The sequence below is a fragment of the Triplophysa rosa genome, linkage group LG8 (genome assembly GCF_024868665.1).
Source record: "Triplophysa rosa linkage group LG8, Trosa_1v2, whole genome shotgun sequence".
Classification (NCBI taxonomy): domain Eukaryota; kingdom Metazoa; phylum Chordata; class Actinopteri; order Cypriniformes; family Nemacheilidae; genus Triplophysa; species Triplophysa rosa.
Window position 1 is genome coordinate 12,609,557 of NC_079897.1, and position 17,731 is coordinate 12,627,287.

The 17,731-nt window shown below is 40.1% G+C and overlaps 1 protein-coding gene across 7 annotated transcripts in view; it reads right to left on the minus strand.

The window, feature by feature from the left end:
* LOC130558149 (protein MTSS 1-like) overlaps nucleotides 1-17,731 on the minus strand; it is a 75,043-nt gene that overhangs the window by 53,783 nt on the left and 3,529 nt on the right. For all 7 annotated transcript variants that reach the window (XM_057340411.1, XM_057340412.1, XM_057340410.1 and 4 more), the window contains exon 3: nucleotides 14,939-15,012. In XM_057340411.1, coding sequence (XP_057196394.1) covers nucleotides 14,939-15,012 — 74 coding nt within the window. The remainder of the gene's footprint in view (nucleotides 1-14,938; nucleotides 15,013-17,731) is intronic.

The window sequence follows — 17,731 nt, forward strand, 5'->3', positions numbered from 1 at the left end:
GTTAATTGCGATAAATATTTTCTCACGCGTTAATTTGAAAAAATTAATCGCATGCGTTAACGCGTTAACGTTGACAGCCCTAATATATATATATATATACAGTATATATATATATATATATATATATATAGTATATGCACTCACTCACACACACAGCCTTCCTGTTTCAGTATTTAATTTTATGTTTTCCATTTGTGTGATACGAAAACTTAACAGGAAGTTCTTCTGGACCAGTGTTGTTTACGTCTTGCAAAATCGTCAGGTTTCAGGTGTCACTTTATGTCGCTAAAATGGATTAGCCATTCAGCTAAATTGAGTTGACAGTTAACTCATGTACACAAAAGTACTTGCTTTACATCCTCCATAATGCACTAGACTACATCTGCAATTACCTTTTATACTACAGTAAATTGGAAAATGATGCATGTAGTGCTCACTAATGGTCCATTTTTCACTATCGACAACATTTATTGACGTGCTTATTAAAGCCTTCAGATTCATCTAAACGTTCAAAGTCTGTAGTGCTACTGAGCACCCCCGACCCCCCCCCACCAACTGAACCTTAACCTCAGAAATGAAATCGGAGCATTTCTGGCCACGGTTCATTTGGCTTTGTTCTAAACACACACAGCGGTGATTTACAAGATAATTTCTAAATCATATTCCGACGCAGGAACTGCGGGACAATCACCACGTGCTGAAAAACGGTCGCCATCGGACAAGGGTCAGAGTCTGAAGGGGGTTATACAGAGGACGGCGTATGTAATTGGTACAGTGTAACTGCAAACACATGCACGATGTTAGTGATTATAAAGTCAATTAAAGCTGCAAGCAGCGATGATCGGGCCCTCGCGCAAAAGTGCAACCGCAACCCTGTGCCATCACCACCCGTCGGCCTCAGGAACAGTGAACGGTGGGCAACGTGCATTACATTAAGTTACATTACATTATAGATCTTTCCGTGCCATATTTCCTATTGCCAGCTGGTGGCGCTATTACTATAAGTGAACACTGACGTGGATATGTGTTCAGGCCAGGACTCTTATAAAACATATGAACGTATACGGTCGGACATTGCGTGCCTGAGTTACTATAGCTTCCTGTTTCATGGCGAAACATCAAACGTTGTCACGCCTCCACGGACACGCCCCGCATGAAAAGTCTGGAACTTGCAATGTATCATCACAAAGGTCTAGAAAGTTATATTACAGAAAGACTTTAATTTATTTACATGTACTAGATTTCCTGTTATTTATTTAAATGTGTCACATTCCCTTTTGCCAGCTGGTGGCGCTATTGCTATGAGTGAACAGTGACATGGATATGTGTTCAGGCCAGGACTCTTCTCAAACATGTGAAGTTTGGGTCTGGTCAGACATTGTGTACCTGAGTTACTATAGCTTCCTGTTTCATGGCGAAACATCATACTTTGTCACGCCACCACGGACACGCCCCTCAGCAAAAAGTTAGGATCTTTCATTGTATCATCACAAATGTCTGAAGATCATACTGGCCAAATATGATGCTGACCTGTTGGAATCTCTATGAGGAGTTAATCACAGTTTAAAACATGTCACTTCCGGTTTCCTGTAGGTGGCGCTATAACTGTATCTGAAAATTACCATGTAGATGTCTTCAGGCCAGGTCTCTTATCAAACATGTGAAGTTTGGGGCTGGTCAGACATTGTGTACCTGAGTTACTATAGCTTCCTGTTTCATGGCGAAACATCAAACTTTGTCAGGCCGCCACGGACACGCCCCTCAACGAAAAGTCAGGAACTTGCAATGTATCTTCACAAAGGTCTGAAGATCATACTGGCTGTACACTTCAAATATGATGCTGATCTGTTGAAATGTCTATGAGGAGTCAATCACAGTTTAAAACATGCCACTTCCTGTTGCCAGCAGGTGGCGCTATAACTGTATCTGAATATTACCAAGTAGATGTCTTCAGGCCAAGACTTTTATCAAATGTGTGATGTCTGGGTGAAGTCTGGGGCCTGTTGGACATTGTATGCCTGAGTTACAACAACTTCCTGTTCATGGCGAAACGCCAAACTTTGGCAGGCCGCCAGGGTCACGTTTCCCCACGAAAAGTCAAGATCTCCGCAATTTAGCTTCGCAAAGACCTCAAGATTAGAATGACATGAAGATGATGTTGATCGGATTAAAACTCTAGGAGGAGTTCGTTAAAGTACGACGACTGGAAATTGAAACAAATTACAAAATTGCACAGGAAATCAAAAATAACGGACTTCCTGTTGGGTTTAGAGATATGCTCCAAGAGACTTTTCTTAATGATTCGGGGTGTTCTATCAGCCCACCAAATTTGGTGCATGTACGTATTGCGTAGTGGCCTGGGCAGTTCTAGGTGGCGCTAGCAAGCCATTTTGCCACGCCTAATTTTAAAACCCATATCAGATGTAAATTTTTGCAAGGTCTGATGCGTGTGCAAATTATTGTGAGTTTTTGAGCATGTTTAGGCCTTCAAATTAGTGATCAAAGAGGGAGAAGAAGAAGAAGAAGAAGAAGAAGAAGAAGAAGAATAAACAACACAGAAACAAAAGGGCTCTGCACTACGGTGCAAGCCGGTGGCTTGCTCCTCCGTGCTCGGGCCCTAATAAAAATGGCAGCGTATGTCTAGCCAGCAACATTAAAACATGGTCATTACCTTCACACCCACCCAGCTACTGTTAACAACCCTGCAAGACTGACGCAGGGGTCAGTATCGGGCCGCTAACCGCCTCATTACTAGATTAAGAATGCATTGCCAGCCATGTGTATTGTGAAATGACAGCAAATGGTTTTCAATTAGAGGTACCCTCAGAGGGGCTGAAGACCCGTTCACATCTGCCCTCTTTCCAGCTAACACCACATAGCTTTTTGGCTATTCCCTAGTTTTCCCATTTCCTGCAAACAAAGGTCAAAGTAAAGAACAAAGGTTTATAGTCACTTTCCCGATTTATTCGTTGAACATACGTCCCTAATATCCCTCATTTTGGTATCAAGATACTAAACAAATTATTGAGGGCTTCCATTTGACTATGATTAGAACATTGAAATATAGCCATCCATTTACACATCCCAAATTTCTAAAACTTTGTGCATTATTTTCTTTCCCTCAGAGGTATGCTGTTTTAACATTTTATGGAGACAGCTGAGAGCCTCGCCTGTCACTGAGGGGCCTCTCTAGACTTCTGCTATGTCTGACTATGATTCAGGAATGCAAGAAACCCTGAAAATGAACCCACACACTTTTACCACAGCCTCAGGTTTGAGCTCACACTCCCATCTGACCCTCTCTGCTGCCTCAGCATCGTCGTGGGATATTCCCGTGAGGATTCTTCTGGAGTTGCCATTAGACTTTCATAGTAACATTCTTTTAGGGGTAGTAACAGTGTCCTCCTGGGTTTTGCGATGGAAGGTGCCACAAGGTTCTCTGTAGTACAGCCCACTTAAACAACTGAAGTGTGAGGAACCCCAGCCATGAAATTTTGTCCCCATCCCATTGAATTTCAGTGATGGCTCTGTGACTTCAAATAATAAAGGATTTGAATTGGGAACAGGATAAGAGAGATTCAAAAATAAAGGCAGAGACTTCAACCACAACAAGAGGTTTGGTTTCAGTCATTTCTTCCCAATGAGTCACTATGTCAAACCATTTTTGAAAAACCGGCTGGGTGGAAAAAAGCTGGGTTCCAAGAAAAACATTTGCATTTATGCATTTGGCAAACATTTTTAACCAAGATGCATTCCAGCTAGACTTTTTACCCATACATGCATTCCCTGGGCAACGAACCCATGGCCTTTGGTTTGATACCTTAAGCGTTTGGTAGAGAAGGACGGCTGTAAAATGAGGCAGGAGATGGTTTTTGGGACAGCGCCCGTCAAATCAGGGGACAATCTCGGATAATGTGCCCACTCAAATACAGCATTAACATACATTCTGGATGATCCTTCATTTTACACGTAACCACAGCCATCAGTGCTGGGCATTCTGGGTATTTATTTCATCTCATCTGACTTGATTATGATGAAACTGCGTTGAGATGGCAAACTTGAGCGCTGGCCTCTTCATCAGCAAAATCTCTCGCGGCATTTCATATGAAGTCAATTATGACGACAGATTAGAAAGCGACAGGCATGCGGCCTGCCGCGTGTTCCTTAAAACTAGTCTAAAACATACTGCCATAGCTCAAGCTGGATTTCGCCTTTGTTCACCAACCACAACTAAAGCAAACAATACTGATTTAGAAAGACAGCGAGAATGCTTTTTATTTGTACTGGAACAACACAATGAGAAGATTTCCTGATCAAAATCACAAAGCTAAAAAAACAGTGTTGTTTTTCACAGTACACCATCATGTTTTTGCTGCAAGCACATCTGAAGAACAATGCAACTTGTTCAAACTGCACATCAGATGTTGAGGAAACAAACCGAATAAATAATTAAAGCCACAAATCAGAAAAAACAACAACACTGAAAAGTCTCCAAGAACACGTAGAGTGACACACCACACAGATGAATCGCTTTCCAAAGACTTTAAAAGATACGGAGAGGAACAGGTTTTCCTTGAAATGTGATCGTCTTGGACGAGTCTGAGCTCATCGTAGGTGCTGACAGAAGTGCAGCGGGCTGCGCGAACAATAACACACACTCTTTTGGCTGAATTCGCTTACCCTGGTGCTCGTGAAGCTATTTATATGCACAATGACTTAACTGTGAAGACCATGTGAATAGAGATGTGAAAATTGACTTTTGGGATGTTTGGGACAAGCGGCAAGCCAAAACATAAACCTCCTTAAGTCAAAATAATTTTGGTAACCAAACAATTGCGGTACTCATTGACTTTGCATTGGTTTTGTGTCTGTACAATAGAAGTGAATGGGTACCGCCATTGTTCAGTTACATTCTTTAAAAATTCTTCTTTTGTGTTCTGCATAAGAAAGTTGTACAGGTTTGAAATGACAAGAGGGTGAGTAAATGCTCACAGAATTTTCATTTTTGGGTGAACTACTCCTTTAATGCTAAGTAGGTACAGCATTGAAGCTAAGGAATAGGATAACACAAGAAAATATGCAAACAAAGTTAAGCAATCATGTTTAGGATTTCTCAAATGTAAATGGAAAATTGCCTTTAATTGTTTCTTGTTGTTGTGTTATCTTACTGTATATGCTTGCTTATTTCTGTTAATCAAAAAAGAAAAGAAAAAAATGTTGCTTTCATTCTGCTTTTTGCTTGGCAAATGATAAACAAATAAAAAAATCATAATAAAACAAATTCAATAGACCCATTTTGGGCTGGACATGAGCTATATCTAGAGACCAGGGGCCAGATTCACAAAACATTCTTAAGAAAATTCTGACATATTTTTTTCTTAACATTCCTAACTTTTTTCTTAAATTAGAATTATGTACTCACGAAAAAAACTTCTTAAGATTAATCTTAGGGAAAAATGAAGAAGAATCCAAATTCTCGATACAAAAGCAGTCGTAATATCATCTTAAAATTAGGACAGCCTCACAGTTGTCTTAAATCTCAAAAGATAAGATGTTTAATTCATGTATTTGGTTGTTTCACATTTGACATGTATTGTATTGAGCCACAATCATAATTGTAACGTTTACTTGCCATTGAGGAATTTTTATATTGATATAATAATCATAGGTCTAGCTCCCTTACTTTAGCTTTCATTATTAAAAACGGAGTGCTTTTTACATTTATTCTGGGACAAAGTGACTCGAAATGGAGAGAATATTATGCCGTAGTAACACACAAAAAGTATTATAATAGGTAAAATATAATTTAGTAACACTTGCTAACATTTTAGCCATGCGATCGCAAATGCTGTTTAACACATCACATGCTAATATATAAGAATGCTAGGTGCTTGTTACACAAAAAAAGTTTATTGTATAGATAAACATACAGTATATACAGTTACCACACGAGCAGGCAAGTGTAATCATTGACAAAGCATATCATTTTGCAACCCGGTATCACACCAAAGTGTGTAACAGACACAAAGGTCCACTCGAAAGAGCGTGTCAGTGTCATGCTTTGACTCCTCTAGGCGTGAACATGACACGCTCAGTTCTTTGCACTTGTAAAACTGAAACGATTTTAAAAATACGTATTAATTGTACTTTTATAATAGATATTTTACAGCACTAACCCCACTCCTACTAGGGCTGTGTATTGGCAAGTGCCTCCCGATACGATACATATCACGATAGATGGGTCACGATACAATATATTGGTATGTACACTCACCTAAAGGATTATTAGGAACACCATACTAATACGGTGTTTGACCCCCTTTCGCCTTCAGAACTGCCTTAATTCTACGTGGCATTGATTCAACAAGGTGCTGAAAGCATTCTTTAGAAATGTTGGCCCATATTGATAGGATAGCATCTTGCAGTTGATGGAGATTTGTGGGATGCACATCCAGGGCACGAAGCTCCCGTTCCACCACATCCCAAAGATGTTCTATCGGGTTGAGATCTGGTGACTGTGGGGGCCATTCTAGTACAGTGAACTCATTGTCATGTTCAAGAAACCAATTTGAAATGATTCGAGCTTTGTGACATGGTGCATTATCCTGCTGGAAGTAGCCATTAGAGGATGGGTACATGGTGGTCATAAAGGGATGGACATGGTCAGAAACAATGCTCAGGTAGGCCGTGGCATTTAAACGATGCCCAATTGGCACTAAGGGGCCTAAAGTGTGCCAAGAAAACATCCCCCACACCATTACACCACCACCACCAGCCTGCACAGTGGTAACAAGGCATGATGGATCCATGTTCTCATTCTGTTTACGCCAAATTCTGACTCTACCATTTGAATGTCTCAACAGAAATCGAGACTCATCAGACCAGGCAACATTTTTCCAGTCTTCAACTGTCCAATTTTGGTGAGCTCGTGCAAATTGTAGCCTCTTTTTCCTATTTGTAGTGGAGATGAGTGGTACCCGGTGGGGTCTTCTGCTGTTGTAGCCCATCTGCCTCAAGGTTGTGCGTGTTGTGGCTTCACAAATGCTTTGCTGCATACCTCGGTTGTAACGAGTGGTTATTTCAGTCAAAGTTGCTCTTCTATCAGCTTGAATCAGTCGGCCCATTCTCCTCTGACCTCTAGCATCAACAAGGCATTTTCGCCCACAGGACTGCCGCATACTGGATGTTTTTCCCTTTTCACACCATTCTTTGTAAACCCTAGAAATGGTTGTGCGTGAAAATCCCAGTAACTGAGCAGATTGTGAAATACTCAGACCGGCCCGTCTGGCACCAACAACCATGCCACGCTCAAAATTGCTTAAATCACCTTTCTTTCCCATTCTGACATTCAGTTTGGAGTTCAGGAGATTGTCTTGACCAGGACCACACCCCTAAATGCATTGAAGCAACTGCCATGTGATTGGTTGATTAGATAATTGCATTAATGAGAAATTGAACAGGTGTTCCTAATAATCCTTTAGGTGAGTGCATTTCGATACGATACACATTTGCGGTATATTGCAATACTTTAAATAGAAAATGTAAAAAGTAGAGCTAGAAATACAACATGCTGTGCACCACCGGGGGTTTTCTGTAAGGATAAGTGTAAAAACATCCCTTACCTCTGCAGAGTGTCCATGATGTGTGATGCATGGACCGTTTGGGTTCTCAAACTGTGGATTGCGCCCCTCAAGTGGGTAGCACAGGGGAATAAGGTGGGTCACGCAAGTCACTTGGCTGTTGTGGTGCATTACACTTAAAACAATGAACATGGGCAGTTTAAACCTCTGGTTCATCCGTGCTGTAAATGTGCTGGTGTCACATCCGTGAAAGCACAATAAATGTCATTGTTACTTTTCTTAATAAACCTTCTGTCTAATGCACTGCTGTAGCCAAGTGACTTGTGTCATGACTTGCGAAGCCTACAAACGGCATTATTTTATATAACTCATTACTCCATGACTTCTTTTGAAAACCAAAGCACACCCACACATCAGCTCTGAGAGATCCAAGCGTTCTTATATTTTTCGCCATGCTCGCTTCCACTTACTTTTGGCCGTATGTATATGACATGATTTAAAAATATATATTGATAGTATAGGTATCACTATCGATACACTATTGAAAAAAAAAATATTGCGATAGTTACATGTATCGATATTTTTGCACAGCCCTAACTCCTACCCTAAACCTACCCACCTCCTGACGATTAAAAAACAAGCAAATAGAAGTCACGTAGCAAAAATAGTATAAAACATTATGAACAGGTCCCATTGCATTCAGAGTCTTTTATAGCCGTACGATTGTGTGGCTGAGCAGAGCAGGTTTTAATCACCGACGACCGTGCTCCAGGAAGCAATGCACGCAGCCAATGGTGTTTCACAACATAAGCGAACAGTAATGACGCAACCAGTTACAAGACACACAAGAGCCAAAACCATTTCACAATCGAAGCTGACGTTCCGGCAGCAATTATTGAAACTGTGCGCTGTGCACATACACAAAATACCATGTACACCCAGTACACATCATGAATGATAAAAACATGAGAAAATCGCCCCGTTCTGAAAACATTACTCCACCTTCATACATGCGTGTCATGTTCACACCTAGAGGAGTCGAATCATGACCCTGACACGCATTTTCGAGAGGACCGGCGTGTTACACGCTTTCTTACGAAAAAAGAACTTTTTAAGAAATGTTTGACAATCGCACTTAGGAACATACTTACGGACATTCTATAATGTATCTTAAGAACAATCTTATATTTGGTCTTAAGAACAGTTTCGTGACTCCGGCCCCAGAATAACAAAGCACCATTCGGATTGCCTGAGGACATCTTAAAACATAGTTATACTAAGTTATTCTACTACATGTCAAACAAATTTAGACATAATTACATTTGTGGCTAGATAACAATGTGAGTGCAGCAAAGAAGCGATCACTCACTACTGTGATGACAGCTCTGAGGTCAGAGGTTAAGCCCCATGATAACATCATCCGGCGCTACAGCAGTCAATATATGAGGGACTGTATTCTGGGTCTGTATTGCAATAGGCAGTTTCTGTAATGTCATAAACCTAGTTGGCTTTACAACAGAGCTGCACATATTGTGGTTTGCTTACAGCCGCCCATTCCATCCTGTGAAATGGGGTACATGTGAAACTGAACTCGGGATGGAGGCGACTGCAGATAAGGCCCAATTAACTACGGGCCAAAACCAGGCCTCACTTTGGATCACATTTATCTCAAAGCCATGACTTCATGCCCATTTGTTCACAAGCTCTATCATTTGGCATTAGCAGGGGTGAAGACTTGACCCCACAAAGCTCACAATGGACCCACTGTTGGGCCGTACAGTAGCCTGAATGGGCGGCCCAGTTCGAGCCTCTGCCTTCACAATGGAACAGAATAAAGTCGAAGCATTTACACAGACCCGCACACAAGGCCGCTTCAATCTGCCCACGGGGAGCATTTAGACATTCAGAGGAAAAATGATCTGAGGGTAATCAGAATAGATGGGAAAATGAATTGGCTTCAGTGTTCACGCAAATACTGAGCAGACGGGCGGCTTTGAATTTTACTTATGATCTGCTGAGTGTTTAAGTGTCTGCCTTTGTGATTTTCGAGTTTAAGGTTTACTATGAAAACCTCAAGGCAGATATTGTACTTGGAAGGAGAGGTCAATGGTTTCATGTCTTGACTGTAAGACTTTGCCCGGCTTGAGACACATGATTTTATCTCCATGCATCTGCTTAATTATTTAATCAAATCTGTGAAAATTGAGTTTAATAATTAATGGCCTTGTGGTAAACAAGTCATGAAGCATTAAGAGACGGGGAGAGAAAATCTGGACATCTTTTACAGGTTATGAATACAAATGAAGCACGATGATGCCGTTGAGATACGTTTCAAGACGTTAAATCTGATAAAAGAGAGAAAAATTTGAACAAAGAAAAAGATTCCAAAACAATGAGAGGATTGTTTTTTTCACAAAGGATTCCTCACAGGATTCCTTAAAAAAAAAAAGAACAACATCACGCACTTCAAACTTTAAATCACCGCTTGGACAGTGAAGATTAGAATAAGTTGATACTGTAAATCTCCACAAATCCTTTGTTTCAAAAACATACTCATTCGATGACAAGCAAAGCCATGATCGGTGCCAAAGAAAACACGTCAATGTTGAAACTCTCTCCTGAGCATGTCAGCACATCACCAACACGCTTCACGTCTGACAGATTTTAAATCTCAGGGTTGTGCACAGGCATGCAGGCTCTTAACACGTAAGAAACTGCACTATTTCTTTCAAGAGATGACAGCTACTCACTCTTAACATCTCTGTAGATCAGACTAACATGTGAAACATGAATGATTCGTGTGACCTATAAATAAAGAATGTATAGAATATAAGATGTGACCCAAACAGCCAGCCCAAGCTGTATATGCATATTCCAAATATATACAGTAAGTGCATACATAGGACGAGCAACAAAAAATATACAGTCGCAGGAAAAATTAAGAGACCCTTTCAAAATTATTTTCTGTTTTTCTGAGTTTACTATTTATGTGTTTAGGTAAAATGATCATTTTTGTTTAATTCTGTGAACTACTAACACTATTTCTTCCAAATTTCTATTTGCATCTATTTGCAGAAAACGAAAACTGGAGAAACAGGTCAAAATAACAGAATTTCTTTAAAAGAGCATATTTTTTCATACCTCAAATACTGCAAAGAAAACAAGTTCATATTCACTTTTATATTTTTTCATATTCACAGATTTTTTGTTTCTTGTCATGCTGTCTTTCACATTGCTGTTGGGTGACGTTGTCACTCCCGAGGTTTGGTTAATATTAAACAGACACTGCTTGAAATGGCCACATACATCTAGAAATGCTTATTAAATAAAAAAGTTGGAAAGGTCTTTTAATTTTTTTAAGATGCACTATTCTGTAATTAAGTTTAATCAGTAACCAAATCGAATAAACCAGTCTATTGATCATGTCACATCAAAAACATGTTTATATTGCCTTATATTTCTTTCTTTTATGTGCTACAACAAAAGCACCGACAACACTGATACATCGCACTGCAACGGGACACTTATTTATAGCCTGAAAGTGAAACAGGAGTGTAATGCTGCTCGAGCACGTACATCTCAAACTCCAGAGGTCAGATTCCACTTCCAGCATCTCTAACTGACATGAAACATGTGTTTAAACAGACTAGTGCATCATGGGTAAACATAAACACAAATACATTTAACAGTCTCAAAATTTGTGCAGTGGAAAAACAAAAAGGTGTAAAAAACAGGTAATAACTGCTGACCATAGACACATTCCCACAATCCACTGCTGTGTGGCTTAATCCTGCTTTAATAACCCCAGCGGGATGACATTTTTATATAACTTTTAACACCGTATCATCAGATTGAAATGAGATGGCATGTCATTTTCTGTAATTATTCGTCTAATATTAATGCTGTGATGTTTAAAGCGGATGGGCTAAGTGTATGAAATAAATAAAGCTGATGAAATAAAGAGACCTCATCCCCCAATCCCAAACCCCCACCATCCCATTTCTTAAACATCCAAATATGTTGTCATGGTGACAGCCCCTCACCCCCAATCTGTTTTTCAAGTGCCGAATATAAAAGCAAGCTCAGAGATATGAAAGACAAAAATGGCAGCCATGACTGAGGCACTGTCAACTCCACCCATGCTCATTCAGACAAATCAGTACCGACGACAATATCCCCTGAATTTCCTTTCAGACGGAGGCCGGTCACGATCATGAGAATTGTGGGAAATGGGTTAATGCTCTGACATGTATGTACGATACATATCTGTGCATCTGTCACTCCCACAGGCTTAGCAAAACCAACAGTCATTAACCCATCGAAAGAAACGCTGATGGGGGAGATGGGGGGGGTGCATGTGTGTGGTGAATAAATCAAGCGCTCTTCCCGTCAAACAGATCCGAGATGTGAGCTGATAACAGGCATAAAGGCTCGAAGATTTAATTAAACGTGTACGTTCTGCATTCAGCGGAAATGAGCAATTTGGCAGCGCAAATGTTAGGCAGATGTGACATCACTGAGGCAACAGCTGAGTTATAAAAGTGAATCGAACAGGGTGTGATCCTGGCCGCACACACACACAATTTCCATTTGGTTGCTATGGAGACTGCTGCATGCCTCTGAGATTTGATGCCGCGAGGAGGTCACACCACCTTGTTGCTTTACCTTGCAGAAAATCGAGACGGTGTTTATGAATGCGTAACACATTCAATGAAGAATACGAAAAGAGTAGAATAAAGAGAAGGGAAAAAGGTCAGTGTTATGTGACTAATGACCTGTATCTAGAGACTACATGTGGTCTAACCTGAGACTCCTAGTATTCGTATGCTATGGGTAAACACCCAGTAACATTCAATAAAACCCACATATACTGTATATAGTTGAGCGTGGCCCTTGGAGAGCATCACTGCTATTGTGGCTCTTTTTAGTCACATCAGAGATCAAAATCAGTTTTGGCATCTCCTCCCAAAAAACACACACCCATATAACCACATGCCTAATAAACTTATTGCCACACCTGCAAACAGCAAGTAAACTGAAAGTTTAGCCTTCACACATGTTCACATGGTGGTAATGTGTGATGACACCTGTGCAGCCGTAGTTAAAAAATGCCCTAAAAGCTGATTTGTACTTCTTTGTTTTTCCACTGCACCAACTTGGAAGCTGTTAAATGAATGTTTTAAGTCAATGTCTGTGTTTAGTGTTTAATGTTCAAGTCATTGGCATTTACATTTTGTCTTGCTCAATTACTATGGTGCAAAACTGAAATACATTCTTACGTGTTTTCAAGTCTAACTTGGATGAGTGAGTGATGCACCAATGAAGAATGACACGGATGGCAGCCAACAATACTGTCAATGTGGAGAGAAGACCATCTGCGTTTACACTGTAGACCTGTTTCACCAGGTTACATCAGTCAGAGAAGAGGCAATATGAAGAGAGACAGAGAAAGAAAGAGAGATGACAGGGAGCTCCAGAGCTCTGCAGGCCAGTGATGAATGAAAGTGCTTTATAGGTGACTATTAATAGGATTGTGTGGAGATCTGGGTGTGAAGACCAAGACTGAGGCTACCTCAGACGCTGTCCTTTTACCGTAGTAGGTACCTCTCCTTTCTCAATTCTTTTTCATATTCTGTGACATTGACAGTTTGCCTATTTCATATTTGACCAAAAAAATATGCATAATCTACAGTCAGCCGATCATTATCGCAAAAAAAACCTGCAAGGTAATGACCAGCTGATCGTAAATAGATTTTGCACTTACTAAAGAAATAAAGTGGTCGTGAAATATTGATTTGAGTTTGTTACATTAAAACATGAGAAGAAAAAGACTACAAAATGACACTGGAAAAACTACCACAGCTATGTAGGAAATTGGTTGCCCAGAAGAGTAATAGCGGATATCAAGCAAAAATCAGGAAACTTTTGATCAAATAAAATCAAGTAGTCCAAAGATCCACTTAAAACAGTAGCTAACAAAAAACATTCTTAAAGGGACTGTTGAGCCAAATATACAAATTCTGTTATCATTTATTCACCCTCATGTTGTTTAAAACCTGTATATGTGAAACACCTAAGGAATGCCTCAGTGTTTTTTAGGGATGTAACGATTCACCGTGAGCCAGTTGAAAATCGATTATAATATGTGATGATTCAAGCCGGTTGAGATGTTATTTGAAATCGCAATACATGTTTTGAACAGTGGGGGCCGCTGGGTTTACTGCAAACTTGGAAAACATAAATTTTAAATGTAAAATGTAAAAAATCCAAGAAAAGCACAAAGTCTTAGTTTGTTTATATTAAAGAGAATTCTGCATTTTTTATTTGATTTGAAATTTGTTTTAAAATTGCAGTTTAGTTTTGTTATTTGACATTAAAGTTCCAGTGAAATGTAAAATTACAATGCCTGTTTTTTTATGAAGTATTGCAGCATTTATTGTAAAAAGATTATCAATGTGGGTCATTCTCTTTTTAAAATTTGTGTGCCCTCATAATCTTTAGTTAAAATCTGAAAATGCACTTCCTTCGTGTAATGACTACTCATCTTAAATGACGTATGTTAGATGGCTTGGGCGGAGCATCCGTTAACTCCCCCCCTTCAACTGTCAGTCTGCTGCCAGTTCCATTTCAAAATGCAATGGCTGTTTTTATATATCCAATCAAATCGCAGAGAAAGATGAAAGCCACGCCCACTATTTTTCTCATTCGAAATCCCATTTAACTCGGAAATGTGTCAAAATACGGAAGCAAAAACGATCGCAACTTCCGGTTCACAGGGACTTCTTTCACAAAGAAATGTGCTGCATTTAAGAAATAATAAAAGGGCAGTGGTTCATTTCTAATTTGTCTCAACTCATTTAGTAAAAATAAATCGTATCGGGAGATCAGTATCGTGAATTGCATCGTGAGCCGAGCGACTTGTTACATCCCTAGTGGTTTTGTGTTCATATAATGGAAGTGAATGGTGGTCAATGTTGTTTGGTTACCAATGTTCTTCAAAATATATATTTTTTTGTTCTGTAGAAGAAAGAAAGCCATACAGGTTTGGAATGACATGAGGGTGAATAAATGATAAAAGAATTTTTGGGTGAACTACACCTATAAGAGGAGACTAACAAGTCATCATCTTCCTTTCCTTGAAATCTCAACCTCATTAGGACATGCACGGTGCTTCGTCTTATACTACATTCACCGATAAGATGCATTTGCACACAGATTGTGAAGGAAACAGAGTTTAAATGCCACTAAAAGCACATCACTCCTAGCAAAGGGCCAAATAAAGCTGTATTTCCGTAATCTTATTTTAGCTCCTCCCTCTCTCCCCCTCAAGCATCTCTGCATCTCCTCCATCTGCTCACCTCGTGTGCTGGTGGCAAGGTCAGCCACTTTCTGAAAAGCGTCCAGGAATGCTGCCACTGCAACCACAGTTGTCCTGAAAAAGAAAAATCACACACACCTGGTCAACATTCCACCCTTATCTAAGACATTCAAACTCATGTGTACCAGGGGCACCTGGTTGTTAACTTCACTCGTATGATGATATCAAAGGTTATTTCATTGTTGGAGGTGAACGGATGTTGATGGGGGTTAATGGCTTCATAAAGAGACATTCACTCATGTGCTGGTTGCTAGACTTCTGTGTTTGTCTGCCAGCTGTGTACAGACTCAAAGACCCATATCATGCACTGATAATGCACGAACTTCAAACGTAACATGACCGGGAATGCTGCGCCATTCCAGAGACTGAATGGAAAACGAGACGGAGTGAAAATGGAAAGTCAACGCTTGCCTCGGTACTACAAGAATTCCTCCAACGCGGGTGGAGCGCCTGACACAAGCAGACAACTGTGAAATCTGATCGCGCGTTTCCACGGCAGCATGCAAAGGTTTGACTGGGAGGTCATGTGACAGACCTCATGAACGGCCGTACAACCGTGTTTGATCAGATCTGGTTTTAGAATGCGTGACGCAAATGGCAAAACAGATACTAGGCGGGGAGTGCCACAGGCAGTCTACTGTACACTACTCAATGGCCTACGCAACATGATGTTTTGATAATTTGAAATAAACCAACGGTGTGATCAAACAGAAACGTGTGACAGGGAGGGGTTTGATGACATAACCTGCATCGTTCAGCGTTGTTTTTTCTGCAGAACACAAAAGAAGATATTTTGAAAAATGTTGGTAACAGAACAGCACAGCCCCCCCCATTCACTTCTATTGTAACCAATGCAAATGAATGGGGGGCTGTTAACAACATTCTTCAAAATATCTTCTTTTGTGTTCTGCGGAAGAAAGACAGTTATACAGGCTTGAAATGAAAAGAGGTTGAGTAAATGATGACAGATTTTTCATTTTTGGGTGAACTATCCCTTTAAAGCGTTTTAGTAAGCTTGTTGAGTTTGTTATTATTTCATTTCACTTTCGCCTGTAAACATTTCCAATCATCTCTGGCATTCAGAGGAGTTGCTGAACGATGCCGTTTCTTTTTACAAGAGAATCACAACCCTTGTGAATTCCCACACCAATAAAAACAACATCCCTCACATGATGACCAATAGAAGCAATAATCCAACACACTCCTTCATAATGCTAGACAGAAGTGAAGACTCAACTTATTCAATAACATCAAGGTTTGAGTGTAACAACGCAAGTACCAGAAGCAATTAAACATTAGCCGTATAACACGGGTTAGTATCTTATAGGCCGGAACGTAAACAGACCCACACAAACCGCTGGAGGGCATCGGGTTCACAAGTGAACGTGTCAAAAGTTAAAGTGGCTATAAAAACTGGAAGAAATATGGAGATAGAAGCAGCTGCTTTACGAATCAGAGCGGGAAAGGGGAAAAAGGCACGTCTCGGATCATGTGCATGCTGGATTTTCAGAACCGTCGCTGCGGTCAGATCAGACAGGAAAAGAGACGCGATATTTAGCCACAAACTAAACGGACGACCCAGAAAACAAAACTGTAATTTTGGAGCACAGCGTCTTTAGCCTCTTTGAAAGAGATGTGATTATTGAGCACGTGAGACTTGGATTTCATTAGGTACTTCCCAACAGACAACAGTGCCCTAGCATTACAGAGACTGATCACAGAACAGAGATGAACTTTAACCATCAGCTCTTATAGGAGAAGTAGTTTTACCAAAATTTCAAAGAAGTGTACCTGGGAGTATCCTACGCATGGGGACTTTAAATACTGGTCTTTAGTTGAAAGCAACGTTCTCTCAAGCTAACCACTAACCAAAATGTGAATATGCTCTACCCCAAACCCAAATTAAATGGTCTTTTAAGAATGAAGGGCATCAAATTTTAAAACACGTTCTCTTTGCACGATCAAACCGCATATTGTAAGACTTAGAGTTTAAAGATAACCAAGGTTAGTTACACGTTCAGGTTTGAGCCATTGAACATGCTGTCGGTCTGAACATGCGTAATGTCGCTCTTGACCTTTCTATTGCCTGGCCTGACCAAACAGACGTGTTTTTTGCAGATGAAATTTCCCCATATTTACAACTGCCTGTGTAAACAGAGTCGCTGAGGTACTGAATAGGTATGACTCACCAACAAATGAGGACGCACAGTTAAACGGGTGCCTCGTGTATCTGCCATTAAAGATCTTCAAAAGCACATCTGGAATATCTCTTTAATGCCTACTATTGAATATCACGTTGAAATTTTAGCACGTTGGCAATATCACAGAGAATTAAGTCTGCTTAAAGTGGATATTTAGCCAAGACACATCAGAGGTTCTCAGTGTGTTTGTTATAGTTGAAATGAAAGATATTTCATGGCTTGATGGAAACTCTCCATTCACCAACGCACATGAAGGAAACCAATGCTCGCGATCTGCATGACTCTCTCAGTGGTGCTTAAACCGCAGCAACCATTAAATTCAGGGAACTAATGTAGCTATATTAACCCTTATGTGGACTTTAAAGCAAAGCTGTGAACACATGATGTCATGATGAAGAGTATTATGTTGACAAACACAGGTCTGTTCATCTTTAAATATGATCTGTTAAGGCTGCAATTTAAAACTTTTACATCTAATATATGAAGAGTTTTGTTCCAAAACGTTTTTAAAAATTTTCAATTTTTTTTATTTATTTTGCATTTCAATTAATATCAATCGAACTGCAGTTGGT